We start from the raw sequence: 14370 nt of genomic DNA, 5'->3' as shown, positions 1-14370 counted from the left end.
ATATGCTTGAATGGAGAGAGGTGATTCCAAATGCTTGACATCATTTCGAACATACAGCGTAACACTACAGATCTGAGAAGCTAGTGTACCTTTTTCTTCTTACGACCTCAGCCAGCACATCATTTACTATGACTGTTTGTGTTCCTTCTCAATCAGTCATCGCCTTTACCTAGTGGATATATCGCGGAATCTCTCATATGATGTCGAGACAGAGTGCGTCACAAATACTAAAGAATTATGTGGTTGGGGCGGCGTGAGGGAGTCGCAAATACCGCATACATACTACGTTCCTTAGCCGAATCACTTCCAAATTCAGCGATTTTATCCCGAGGTTGCATCGTTGGCTGATAATAGGTATTCCTATGATCACTATCATGGTATTTGTCCAGAAAAAATAACCTCATTCAGAGGTAATGTCGTACCTCGATTCGTAAAGCGGGTGTAGGTTTTAACATGGATACTTGTGTGTACCTGTAGAAGCAAGACTGATTGTGACAGTAACATGCAATAGTTGCTGGGATCGGTTTGTTCTTTAACATCTCGCCGATTACGTGTCTGTTTCTAGGACACAGTGGTAGGACTCGAAAGAAGAACTTAAGAGACATGCATGCCCATCGCTGATTTTCGATTAGTATTATTTGCTATCATAAGAAATCAGTTATTCACGGAGTAATTTTCTTAGTAGTATTGGTGGGTGCGTGATATGTTCGCATTTGAGCATCACGTTTATAAAGTATGTGTGTCTGTGGAAAGGAGATGACAATGCCCTGTTGTAGGGAAGGTAAAGGTTTGACTTGGAGTACTGTGACAGCAAAGAGGGGAGTATGTCCAGTTGTAATGAAGGTACAGCTATTTCCAGAACCACTGCTAACAAGAGGGCGTATTTCCGATAGTTTGCTGATTCCCGAATGCTGTTCAATTGAGAGCGCGATTGTAACATTTAATTGTAAGTAAAATGATAAACATATATGCGACCGGTTATTCGGAATGATTCCGTGTATGCAAAGTCCGTGGTGGTAATGATTCACATTTCCTGTTAACGGCAGCATCCGTGCAAATCCAGAGACATGTTGGATTGTAGGAATGTATGTGAGTTAACTTTGCCCATGTCTAGACGACCAGATAGCGAACTAATACTTAGTATGTGTTGGGCGGCTTTCGGGATCAAGTGGAACTTTGAGAAGATCGTATGATTGCGATGGAATGTTATTCCCTCCCATGTAAATTGTTCGGTTGACTGTTCGTGCACAAATTTCTCGTGTTTATTTAGCTGAGTGAAGATCGAAAGTGGTGTTGGAGACATATTCGCCGGTTCTCTAGACGTGGGAAAGACCTTAGTGGACTTGTAAACTATATTAATTACTTGGGATCTGTCACATGACAGACCTCCGTATTCGAGAGTGGAAATACCAATTTCCGTTATTTATTTCTATTTCCTCAGCGGTTTACAACATGCTGCACCTCGCTAAATTTGGGGTCTGTAGAGAAATAATTTACAGTCTATATCTCGGGAATTATGTTGCGGTAGCGCTCGGTAGGATGCTGCCTAGTGACTGATACCAGGAAGTATCGTAAAATCGTGTAATATTATGGTGGAAATACGTGTGTTCTTGTAATCCACGAGTCTGGAGATGTGCATAGAAAAGCGAGCAGGAAAGGGAGCAGAGACAGCAACGTGATTGTGCCGAGGGGCTGGAACTTGTAGAAAAGTTCCGAGAACGACTTCGGTTAGCTGATGTAAAAGGGATGATTTTGTATGATGGGGGATATGAATTGCATGTTTACTAGACCGAGACGGTATTCAGTAATATATTGCCGGGATGGAGATTGGTTTCACAGTCCAATATTCTTACGAGTCTTGTATGTATTTGATGATCTATAGACAACTTTGCAAGATTTAGTTGTCGGTGCAATATGGTGATCAGTGTAAAATAGTTTATTACCGCTGAATGTCGTGTCTGTAGAATGACAGAAAAGGCTGACGCTGCTTCCCTAGGACTGGAGAGGGGGTGGGGGAGGGGGGTCAGGAATCGTGACATATAGACAGTGTGAGTGTAGGCATAGGATAATTTATAACTGCAGTGTTTGTGTAAAATGTGTATATATTGTATTGTGAAGTTTCTGTGGCTTACACTGTGTAAACTGTGTACGTATTGCAATGTAAAGTTAGTATTGTTTATGTTATGGGATGATTAGAGAGGATGACTGTGTGTCCTATCGTGAGGGATGTATGTTCAGTACATGGATAACCATAGGAGATTTTTTTATGTGGAAAATTATATTCACTATAGATAATGAAGCACAATCGTCAAGAGGAGATATTACCTGCACATTGATCGGTGTCAGACTGTAGCAGCAATCATAATATATAATTGTAGTTACTCTGGTAAATATCTTCCTGGCTTCCAATATTCTTGTGAGTCTAGTACGTATTTGATAATGTGTAGACAACTTTACGACTTTAGCTGTCAATGCAGATTAGCGAAAGATCCAGAAAGAAAAGGTGGATGGTGCTTCCATACCGATGGCATCAATAATTTGGTGGGTAAATTCGATAACAGTTAATTGTAATGCGCGATCGTTTGTGCTCGGATATAGGAGCCTCTACATAGCAGAGGGAATGCTTGTGTTTGCTGAGAGCAGGAAGAGTGCAATCGATGTTATTTTCGCAAACAGGTTCTGTTAGGGTAAGAATGTTTGTGCATACAAGCTGAGACATGAGGAAAGCAAGCATTAATTATTTCTGGGGCGCTATACAATCCTGACAGGTCGACTTGGCTGGTATTCTTTTCACAAAAGCCATGTGACATAAGAATAACATTGTGAATGTTTATATACTGAGTCGCCACGTGGCAAGGCGTGAGCCACGTTGGGATGGATAAGAACGACTGAGCCCTATGCTATTCTGCCTTCAGTGGTGAAGACAGTGGGGCCTGGAGATATCTCGCATATGAGACTGTCGTGAGCACGTCTTGGAATGCTATGACCTCAGTATAACCGTGACTGTATAGAGCCATGTAACTTTCACCTGCTTTCGATGACTACTTCTAGCTGCAGCTGCGATGGAGCCCACGGGAACCGAGCAGGGGCCTGTGTGTGCTTTGACAGCCGACGGCCGCCTCACTTCGCAAGGTTTGTGGCTAGCTGCGGCTGTGACGGAGTGCGCGGAAGCTGAGCGGGGGCCGGGGTGTGCTTTGACAGCTGGCAACCATCTCACTTCGCGGGGTTTGTGGCGTGCGCGGACCAGCTTATGTGCGCTCTGCTAATATGTCTTAACTCTGGTGCGATCACGTTATCATCTGCATCTAGGTGATAGGAATTTCTCAGGTGTCAAGCATGAATGGGGAGGCCACAACTTCATGCTCGCGGGTAGCTGTGCACGTTTTGACATTTGGCAGATGCGTCACTTATCGCTACCTCCTGTGTACTGTACTGGACAGGGGGCGGAGGACTGTGGTTGTGTGCGTTGATTGCATTATATCACGAGCAGGTTTGTAGGTCGTGCTACGCACTGTTTGGACATTTTACGAGTATTGAGCGGGTCTACACTTCAGTGTGAAGCATTATTTAGGAGCAGTTTGCTGTTGTGTACTGAAATTAGGAGTTTGTTGCGTGTCTGTGGGCTGTGCAAAGTGACTCCAGACACATCAGGATGGGTGTTTTGTAATGGTGTGATAGATATACTCCATCCCTAAATAAGTTGTTTAAACATAAATAGAGTGCAATCCTTCCTTACTGTCCCCAGCATTCCAAGTCAGGATGACTCATTTTCGCGCCATTTTCCCCCCATCATCTTGGATTAGCCCACAGGTGGGAAGACAGCATCATCAGTACTGTGTACTAGGTCACTTGGACTCTAAATCTCGTGGTGGAGAGACTGTCTGCAAAATAAAGACTTGTGCCCACAGCCGTTTTCCCGCCATTTACCTCAACCATCTTGGGTTACGTCACGAAAGGGACGATAGCGTCCTCTGCTGGTGGTACTGAGTGCTAGACCTCATGGAGAACACACTGTTTGACGACATCATGGATAACTGCACTGGCGTCACCACCTGATGTCACTACAGCCTCCTCTAGTGGTATCGATAAGAACTATGTCATTTGGGCTTTGGACTTAGTGGCGAATACACTGGGTGGTGGTGTTGCCTCTAATTGTTTAAACAGAGACACGTGTATGATTTCGACAGTTGACAATTAGCAAGCATGTTTGCAGTGTCTTTTACATTAATTATTATTTTGACAATTTAAGAGTTGTTTGGCTCTCTGGACGTAAATGTATGGCATTATTTCCGAGGGGTTTTCAGGTCTGTACACTGCGCAATGCGTTATCTTTGACTGTTTACAATTAGCAAACATGTGTGTAGAGCCTTATACAAGTGTTATGTAGGAGTAGTTTGCAGGTCCATATGCTGTGGAGCATGTCAGAGCGTGTGTTCTGTAATAAATATACTCCACCCCTAAATAAATTGCTCCTAAATAAATAAAGTACACTCCTTCATCAGCCTAGTGCAGGCTGAGTCCTTTTACCACCAACCCCTAGGAAGAGGTGGCGGTTGGGTGACATAGGTTAGTGAAGGTGAGCTTCATTTGCAACAGTTTTCTTAGGTTGGTAGCGAATGGCAGTTGAGTGACTTAGGTTAGTGAAGGTGAGCTTCGTTTGCAACAGTTTTCTTAGGTTGGTAGCGAATGGCGGTTTGGTGACTTAGGTTAGTGGAAGTGAGCTTCGTTTGCAACAATTTTCTTAGGTGGTAGCGAAAGCCCAAGTGTCCTTTCTTTACTGCCAGAATTCAAACTTGGCGCCAGCTCCTATGAGGAGGTGGCAGTCAGGTGGCTGAGGCTAGTACAAGTGTCCTTTCTTTCCCATAATTTTCTTAGGTTGGTAGCGAAACCCCAAGTGAGCTTAGTTTAATACCAAAATTGAAACTTGCGCCAGTTCTTAGTAGGAAGTGGCGGTCAGGTGAGTTAGGTTAGTGGAGGTAGGCCAAGTGAACTATCTTCCCACCATTTTCTTTGTTTAGTAGAAATAACTGGGGTGTGGTGCATTATCCTGCTGAAAATTGATCTTCACACCACTTATTGGGGGGAGGGGGAGAGGGGGCGTAGCACTTTCCCGCCAAAATTCAAACTTCCCCCCAAAAGTCCGCCATTTTGATTGATGTCACAGCAGCCATATTGGATGACGTCAACGCCGCCACCTTGGAGAACAGTACTTTGGGGTGGTACGAACATTGTACTACGGCAGTCCTATGTGCCCAATCCAATAGTGCCCATGTGGAATCTTCAACCCACTGCCAAATGTCACTTGAAAACCGTGATGACAAATTCAAATGTAAGTAAAATAAATTTTTGGAAACAATATGTAGCTGTTTACAGGTAAAACGAATGGGTTCTTTTATTAGGTGCTTGGCTTGCACGCTTCTTAATCCTATTAGCTCCCTTACTACTTATAAAATGAACAAATCTGGCAAAATTAGGAATAATACCTTCTTCATTGCAACTCAGCAAGAAGGCGAGTGTACTCAACAGCTTTCCTCTTTTCCTCAGAAGTTTATCTAACTTCTGTACAAGTCTCACTGTCTCCTCCCCATAGAGGTATTTAATGTGACTTCGTAGGCTCTCCCGGCGTAATAAGTCTTGAAAATCTCTTCGAGTTTGCTGCCGAATCCTATAATCAACTCGATTCGATATTTCGGCGATACAGCTGGTCGCCATCTTCAGTAGACTGCTGCTTGTGCTGATGAGTCCCACTGAGAACTTTATGGATATGTAGACTGATTTTGTAAGGGTGCGAAGTGTGACAGTGACAGAGTAGTTGAATACAGATGTCGGGAGTAGTGCGAAGTGATTTAACACAACCTATGAATTAGGTAACTGTGAGGAAGGAATTTGGTGGTGATTTCATACAGGTGTCCGTCAGCAACCGTGGTGGGCGGTGCATGCAATGTGTACATGCACCGTGTACTGTGCTGTCACCTACACAGGACGTCGTTTTGCGGCCTGCCATCAGTTCTCAGCGAGGCTCATCAGTAGAAGCAGCATTCTACTGAATATGGCGACCAGCTGTATTGCCGTAATATGAATCAAGGATTTCAGGATAGGGCAGCAAACCGGAACAGACTTTCAAGTCATATGCCGGGTTAGCCTACGAAGTCACATCAAGTTGAATATTTCATATTACCCAACATCATCAGTCTTTTTTTTATATCCATGTTGGCTGAAGTACGCTACATTTTGTAACTGCCAATGATTCGAAACTACAGTGAAGTGGCCATCTAAGAAAGGTCCCTATTATTGATGAGGAGTGTTACAAATAACTAAAACGTTGCAAGTAAAATAAAGAGCCAGGGCATGTTTTGAAGACTCGTTCACTGTAAAGTATAGTTTTAGCTCCATATGCAGGACTTGGTGCAACTCATTACCGAAGACAAAAATGCGGCTTATTTAATTGTAGAATAGAAGTTTGCACGATGATAACTTGTGGACTGTTTGTTATTACAGTGTCTAATTGTCGGTTACACATGTATGAGCATCAGGAAGACACGTGCCCTGTGCCACATGTATGATTTGAGGAAAATTAGTTTCCAACAACGGATAACCCATGCACAACAGAAGTTACGCACTTCCTAGAAAGCAGCAGGCGGAGACAATTTTATGATGCTTCTGCATTCTCCTTGTTATACAGGAAAAGTTACCAAACAACGCCACCTCTTAATGGATTAAACATGGAGTCACTAGGTCTTCTCAGAAATTCCCTGTAGCGCGTCATTCGTATTAGAAGTCGTTTCCCGTAATATATAAGGGAATGTAAGGTTGCACAGCAGCAGTTAACAGCGAACAGTTGCATCGAAGTGTCAGAATGCAGAACTTGGTCTCGTTTGTGACACTTCTAGCCGTCGCCAGTGGCTGCAACAACCATTTCGAGACTATCGATGTGCACCAGGTGGTGCACAATGAACGCGTGCTCCTGGAGTACCAGAAGTGCCTCCTCTCAGACAACAACGACTCTTGCACCGACGAGGGCAAAGAGCTCAAAAGTAAGTGCACTCCCCTTACGAGGATAAAATGAAACATTTGGTAACAAACAAATGAAATAACATTTTAGGGGTAAAAATAATATTAAATAATGGAAAATCCAGGATGAAATAATGACGATATTGCGATGAGGACAGATTACTACCCGCCATATAGTGGAGATGTTGAGTCGCAGACAGGCATAAAAAAAGGCTACTAAACACGTAACGTTTCGGCCAGAAGGCCCTCTTCTGAAATCGATAACGCACACACATCGGCATTCACGCAGACGCAGCTCACACACAGATGACCACTATCTCTGGCTGCTGAGGCATGCCTCTGAGGCCGAGTGGATGGTCTCAGCAAAAGGATTCGTCGACTATGTAATGATCTTTGATGCAGATTTCTAGACCAGCGTTATCGTGTGGGGATTTGTAGCACGCCTCTTCGTACAGCGTGAGTACACTAGACAAAGAAAGCAGATTCTCGGGTAGCAGACATGAGGGCTCTTTTGTAGGCTAGACGATAGTTTCAGGTCCTCCGATTAAGGGTCGCCAATCGATACGCAGCAAGGAAAGTCAGACGGCATGCAGAGTAAAGACAGTAAACTATTCCCGAAATTACTGCCCTCCAGGAAAGTTCTCGCGTTCAAATTATTCTTGGGACAGAGAGCTGGTTGAAACCCAAAGTGGAAAGCTCTGAGATATTTAGTGAGTTGCTGAACATACATCTGAAACACAGATTAGAGGCATAGGAGTGGGAGAGTGCATGGCAGTTGACAATTGACAAAAATATTGACTCTATTGAGGTTGGAGTTCAATGTGACAGTGAACTTATCTGGTTGCGTATAACAGGTGCCTGTTAAATCAACATAACTGTTACCTATTTTTAACTGCCACCCGACTCCGCAAAATCAACATAATTGTTACCTATTTTTAACGGCCACCCGACTCCGCTGTTACAGTTGTAGAGCCTTTTAAGCAAATTCTACGGTCGGTTGCGAGGAAATGCCCGGATCGTGCAATACTAGTTGGAGGCGAGTTTAACACCTGCCGACTATAGACTGGAATGTCTATGGATGCATAGTGGGAGGGGGGGTGGCAGGGAGGGGTGGTACAGACGGACAGTCATGCGAAACACTTCTGAACACAGTTTTTTGGAAACTGTCTTGAACAGCAGCTAGGTCGACAACCCACAGGCAGCAACCTGCAGTTGATTGATGATGCAGTGGTGTACGCTAAGGTGTCGAAATTGAGTGACTATAGGAGGACACAAGATGACTAAGACAAAATTTCTAGTTTTTGCGATCAATGGCAGCTAGTTCTAAATGCAGAAAACTGTAAGTTATTGCGGCTTAATGTGGATGCAATAGAAAAACAAACCTATAACGTTCGGGTACAGCTCTTGTAGAGTCCTACTTGCCGCAGTCACGTCGTTTAACTATCTGGGCGTAGCGTTGCAAAGCGATGTGAAGTGGAACGAACATTCGAGGACTGTGATAGGAAAGGCGAATGGTCGACATCGGTTTATTAGAAGAATTCAGGGAACGTGTGGTGCATCGGTAAAGAAGACCGCTTGTAGGACGCTAGTGAAACCTACTCTCGAGTACTGCTCGAGTATTTGGGATCCATACCAGGCAGGATTAAAGGAAGACATCGAACCACTTCAGAGGCAGGCAGCTAGTTTTGTTACTGTTGGGTTCGAACAACACGAAGTTTCGGGAACACAAATGGGAATTATTGGAGGGAAGGCGATTTTCTCTTCGAATGTCGCTCTTGAGAAAAGTTAGAGAACCGGCATTTGAAGCTGACTGCAGAACGATTCCGATGCTTTCAACATACATTGCACATGCGGACCACGAAGATAAAATACGAGAAAACAGGACTCATACCGAGCAATGTAGACATACGTTTCATCCTCGTTCTATTATTCTGTGCGAGTATACGAGCAGTCTCTATTGTAAATTGAATTTATGAGATTTAAATTGCAACACAGTCTGTGTCAATGACACAGCAATTGGGTTTGCAGACGATGATATTTCATCTTGTTATTTTCAAGTAATTTTAAGGAGTGTTAAGCTTGTAACCTGTATGTGTAGTCACTTCCGGAATAATTTAATATTGCCTACATCCTAGACATTATCGTTTGTAGCCTTATTTGGGCAGATTTCTGTTCCCTTCTGAAGTGCGTCAGCAGACGACTCATTTCTGCTTCCTGCTCCCGGAGCAGAGACGTGTTTTCTTTCTGCTGCGGCGACACTTCCATCGTCACACTACGCCTAGGTCGGCCCGCAACCAGGGGTCTCTACCAGCCGCCTCGTGCTGGTTCTAGTAAATTTGATCGTTTGATACATGCCACGGCGGAGTGTCGCCAGTTACTTCCGGAACTCTTGATCTAGTCAACATTGTGGATTCAGCAAGCACTTAAGCTATAAGGCATGTTCTGCAGGTGCAAAATTGCTTGTCATTATATTTTCTCTGTAACTACCTGTTTAAACCTTGCACCACTATTGCTAGTTCCGGAGAATGTTAAGTTTTAAAGCCCTTTACTTATGAGTATGAACTCTTGAGTTTTTCCCTTTTATCCACAGTCATTAGATAAGTCCATTCCTTGTGAAACTTACCTGCCTGTTGGCGGATAGCTTTCTACTGTAATTTGTCACCTTTCTTGTATTTTGAGAGATTTTATATTTATTTTAGAGTTATTATTCATGTTCCTTCTGGAGTGTACGAGTTGAGAGTCACATTTAAATTCTACGCCTTCCCGGCTTTTCTTGTGTTTTGGGGGATTGTGTACTTTATTGCTTAAGGGATTATTAAGGTTTATAAATTGTTAAGAGCCTTCCAGCAGCCACAATCAGTCGCGTGACTTGTTATCCTATCTGTATTTCGTGTGTGTGTTGTCTGTTTGTCCATGACTGGGAAATGTTAATACTTTTTGTGGCAGTCATTTGTGATTCATTTTACTCGTAAAACTTAGTTTGTTGAACCAGTTTGCAGTCACACCTAGTTGGTGTGATTTCTTACGTGTATTTGAGGATGTATGTATATTACTGTTTTTAAGCCCTGCTCTTAATAATGGTATACATTGTTAATTTTTTTATTAATTGATTCATTCTGTTCAAGTTCTTTAAATTATTGTCAGCGTCGGTATTCATTTTTAACAAGGCTCTTTAATTTGTAATCGTAATAATTGTCGCTAAGTAAAAAGGTGTATTCCATGAAACAACAAATGACAAAATATACGGGTTCACCTTCCATGTGTTTTTTCTTAAAATTGTCCCAACCCGGGTTGTGAGGTATCACTCTCCTAAAGACCGTTGTCGGAATATATGTTCAACAGTACTGCACTAGATTTCCTATCTGTAAACCTGCAATGAATCCATATGGTATACTCGGTAGGATAAAGTCTCCTACAACTAATATTGAATGATTTACTGGGCGTAGACTTTCATTGAATGACTCTAAAACTGTCACAGTGGAAAGGCGGGCGCGGTAAAATTGTGTTTTACCTAGACTTGTACGCGTCCAGAGAGCTTCGTAATCACACTCAAATTTGACCTCAATAGAAGCAATAATTGTGTTGACTGCATTTAACTATCCCACTGCAGTGGCGTCTAATCTGTCTCCCCGATAAACGTTTAATGACTCACTAAATACAGGGTGTCACACTGAAACCTCCCTGATTTCAAGGACCCAGGAAAAAAAACCACAGTTGATATGACAATGAAAAATGAACCACATTATAGAGCACCTCAAAGAATTTATTTATTTGTCATCAGCACACTTCTACATGTGAACCATTTGTAGCACGAACAATATCAAATCTATATTCAATTTCTTGCCAAATTCTTCGTCACATTTCCTCACTTTGGTAGTATAACCGCGGTCCTTAACGAATCTGCACATGAAGAAATCAAGCGGCGAAATGTCGGGTGAACGTGGTGGCCAGGCAATGTGTCTTCGGCGTCCGATACAACGAATGGGAAATTTCCTAACCAGGAACTTGCGAACAGCTGTTGACCAATGCGGCAGAGCTCCATCTTGTTGATAAATGATGTTGGGTTGCAAGTCTTGTTACTGCTCCATCATGTCCGGATACACTGGCCCATTCACTGTTGGTTCCGCAAAGAAGAACAGTTCAACAATCCTGCCATGCATTAGCCCACACCAGACGTTTAGTGTAGGGCTATCATGAACATGTTCAATGACAACGTGCGGATTTTGTGAACCCCAAATCCGAACATTATGCACATTAACCCTTCATGATAGATGAAAGGTTGCCTTGCCTGAGAATAAACATCATTCCAGGAAGCTGGCATCCATATCAATACGCTGCAGCATATCCGCAGCAAACTGTTGTCGGCGTGGTTTGTCGTTCTGCGTCAGATGTTGCAGAATTTGAACTTTGTAAGCACATATACGTAGATGCTGGTGAATTACAGGACGCAATATGGATCGACGTATCTCACGCTGCCTAGATGCTTGACGAATTGACTTAGGTGGGCTTCTGAGAAACATTTGTCTGATGTCCTCCACTTTCTCTTCTGAAAATCCGTAAAGTGCACCGCAAGAATGTTTCAGAACACTTCCTGTTGCCAGAAACTGACTATACCATTCCTTAACTGTTTTCACATCAGGTGGATTACATTCATACACAGACGATAACTTCTTTGCGCAGCAATCGGGGATTTTGTTTCTGCAAACCAAACTACTGCTTGCACACGCTGCTGTGAAGTTGCCATTTTCACTTCATGCTACCATGCTGCACTCTGGTGACGATACGTGGCACTTCTGACGCAGGAATATAAATTTATTGAGATGCTCTACAATGTGGTGCATTTTTCATTGTCGTATCTACTGTGGTTGTATCTCCTGGGTCCTTGAAGTCAGGGAGGTTTGAGTGGGACACCCTGTATTTCAGAGCTTCCTACATCGGGTTTCAGCTAGCTCTCGGTCGCGAGAGTAATCAGAATGCGACCAATTTCTTCGTGGGCAATAAATTCGGAAACTTTGTTACAAATACTTCGACGTGATAGTGTCAAAATTTTAACAGTCGAAGTGTCCTTAATCTGAACATGGCCTGATTTCACTATCTGTGTGTCGACTGCTGAGTGTTCATCAGATTTCCGAAATGGAGTGTTCCAAGTGTGTACTTACAATTACCATTCCTCGTTCAAAGTCTGTGAATTCCCGTCGTGCGGCCACAATCACGTTGGGAACACTTTCAGGTGTAACTCTTGATTACAGATGATAGTCCCACCATTGCACTGCCCTTTTATACCTTGAATACTCGATACTGCCGCCAGAATGTGCATAGCGCCACCCCATGACTTATGCCACATCATTGTACATGATTATGATATTTAAGAAATATAGTACAACCTTCTACTTATCGCTCCTGTAGGGATCGTGAGGGCGTGATAAGATGGAGGCACTTAAACATTCTTCCCGCGCTCCATACATGAATGGACAGGAAATTCCGTAATAACTGGTACAGAGGCACGTTTCTTCTGCATCATAAATTTTCCCTCTGTTGCTGGACACACTCTCGTAATGAGCCAATTGGAACCTACTCTTCTATTCTGATTTTGAAGTCGTTATAGACCCTTAATTCATGGTAGAAAAATACGGCTGATGAATTTAACTGTTTTCAACATTCGAAATATGGACTTCATACATCAAGCATAAAATACAATTTGAGAAGAGTTGTATGATATCTATGGAATCCCAGAGCTATCAGTAACGGAGCTGTTGTTATAAACGTATCTCATGTATAAACAAACTTCGTCGAACAGGTCTTGAAGGTCAAGTGGTACCGAACGACCGCCGTGTCATCCTCAGCTCTGGATGTGAATATGGAGGAGGATGTTGTCAACATACCGCTCTCCCCGGCCGTTGCCAGTTTTCGTGACCGGAGCTACAAAGTCTCTGTCAAGTGGCTCCTCCATTGGCCTCACAGGGGCTGAATGCACCCCGCTTGCCAACAGCACTCGGCGGACTTGGACGGTCACCAATACAAGTGATGGCCAAGCCTTAAATGTAACAGAAACTTAACACCAATTTACGTTAAGGTCAAGGAATTCCAAAGAGATTGCATGTGGTGGTTGGTTATTTCCTGTATTTTCAGAAAACTATTTCATTTTGCTTTAACTTGATAAGCTACTGTCAATACATTTCAGTTACGCAGTTCGCTTTCGATAGTTTTCGTCGCTGTTACGATTCAGTAGTACCGGAGAAATCTGCAACTTCTCAGTCTCTTATGCACTTTTACAGGTATCTTACCAGACGCCCTGAAGACGGACTGCGGCCAGTGTAACGAGAAGCAGAAGGCGCAGGCTGTGAGGGCGATCACGCTCCTCGCCAGTGAGAAGCCACACCTGTGGAGCTCGCTGATCGACAAATATGACGCTGACGGCAGCTACAGGCAGAGGCACGCTGCTGAACTAGCAAAGCTCTCTTCTTAAACGACTACTCTGTAGCTGAAGTTTTCTAAAATTCAGTAGTGAAAATATATAACTGCAAGATGTAATTTCGTTGTTTATCTGGATATCACTACGACCTTCTGGCATCATTGTTGTTATAATGCAGTTTTCATGTTGAAGTTTCATAATATCAAGTAAAACTTACTACAACCAGTCTATCTCTGGACTAATTTTATTCGATATGTTTTTTGTATTTTATGCCCTACGCATACTGTGCGGAGTTCAACGTTTTTCTTAGAACAAAGCACCCCTTTTCCTGGCAGCTATTCGTCAACAGAGACATGAGAATATGTTGAAATGCTTTACGTACAAATCGTCCATCTATGGCTATAAATGTCTGCAGTTGATGGTTATAATACTGTAACAACCACGTAACTGCAGAAATTCATATGTTGTTTCTAATTTCCTTCTGTGTCCGATCTTAAGATGTCACTTCCACTGACGGAATATATTTTTAAAATTTTATCTCTTGTGCCAAAATATGAGCAGTATCACTAAAAGTAGTGATCACGTACACAACTGTCAAACCTAATACAGACCTAACTACCAAGTCCGTAATAGTTGAATACTCAAAACTACTTCTAAAACTCGTGTAACAACGCCACGGACCACTATGGCACATTACTTCCATCAATACATAATATCTATGAAAGTAACAAAAAGTATTTGTTATTAACATTCCATGCTAAGAAAATTCTTCTTGCATTGTGTGTTTCAAGTTAAGCATAAAGATGAAAATAATTAGAAACCTGGAATTGGTCAGTGGTCCTTTACATAGATAAACTAAGCAACTGTTAGCACTATAATCAGTGAATTGGGTTGGCAAGATAATTCTGAAATACGTTTAAAAGCCTTAAAGCACAAAATGTTTTGAA

General features: G+C 42.7%; 1 protein-coding gene across 1 annotated transcript; it reads left to right on the top strand.

The window, feature by feature from the left end:
• The first annotated feature begins 6843 nt into the window (after positions 1-6843).
• Positions 6844-13477, top strand: LOC126088547 (allergen Tha p 1-like). Its single transcript, XM_049906727.1, has 2 exons — positions 6844-7034; positions 13287-13477. Exons 1-2 carry the CDS (start codon positions 6857-6859, stop codon positions 13475-13477), a joined length of 369 nt encoding a protein of 122 aa, XP_049762684.1. The 5' UTR covers positions 6844-6856.
• Positions 13478-14370: the final 893 nt, after the last annotated feature.

Source organism: Schistocerca cancellata, chromosome 6 (assembly GCF_023864275.1).
Source record: "Schistocerca cancellata isolate TAMUIC-IGC-003103 chromosome 6, iqSchCanc2.1, whole genome shotgun sequence".
Taxonomy (NCBI): domain Eukaryota; kingdom Metazoa; phylum Arthropoda; class Insecta; order Orthoptera; family Acrididae; genus Schistocerca; species Schistocerca cancellata.
This window is presented reverse-complemented; position numbering and strand designations above follow the sequence as displayed.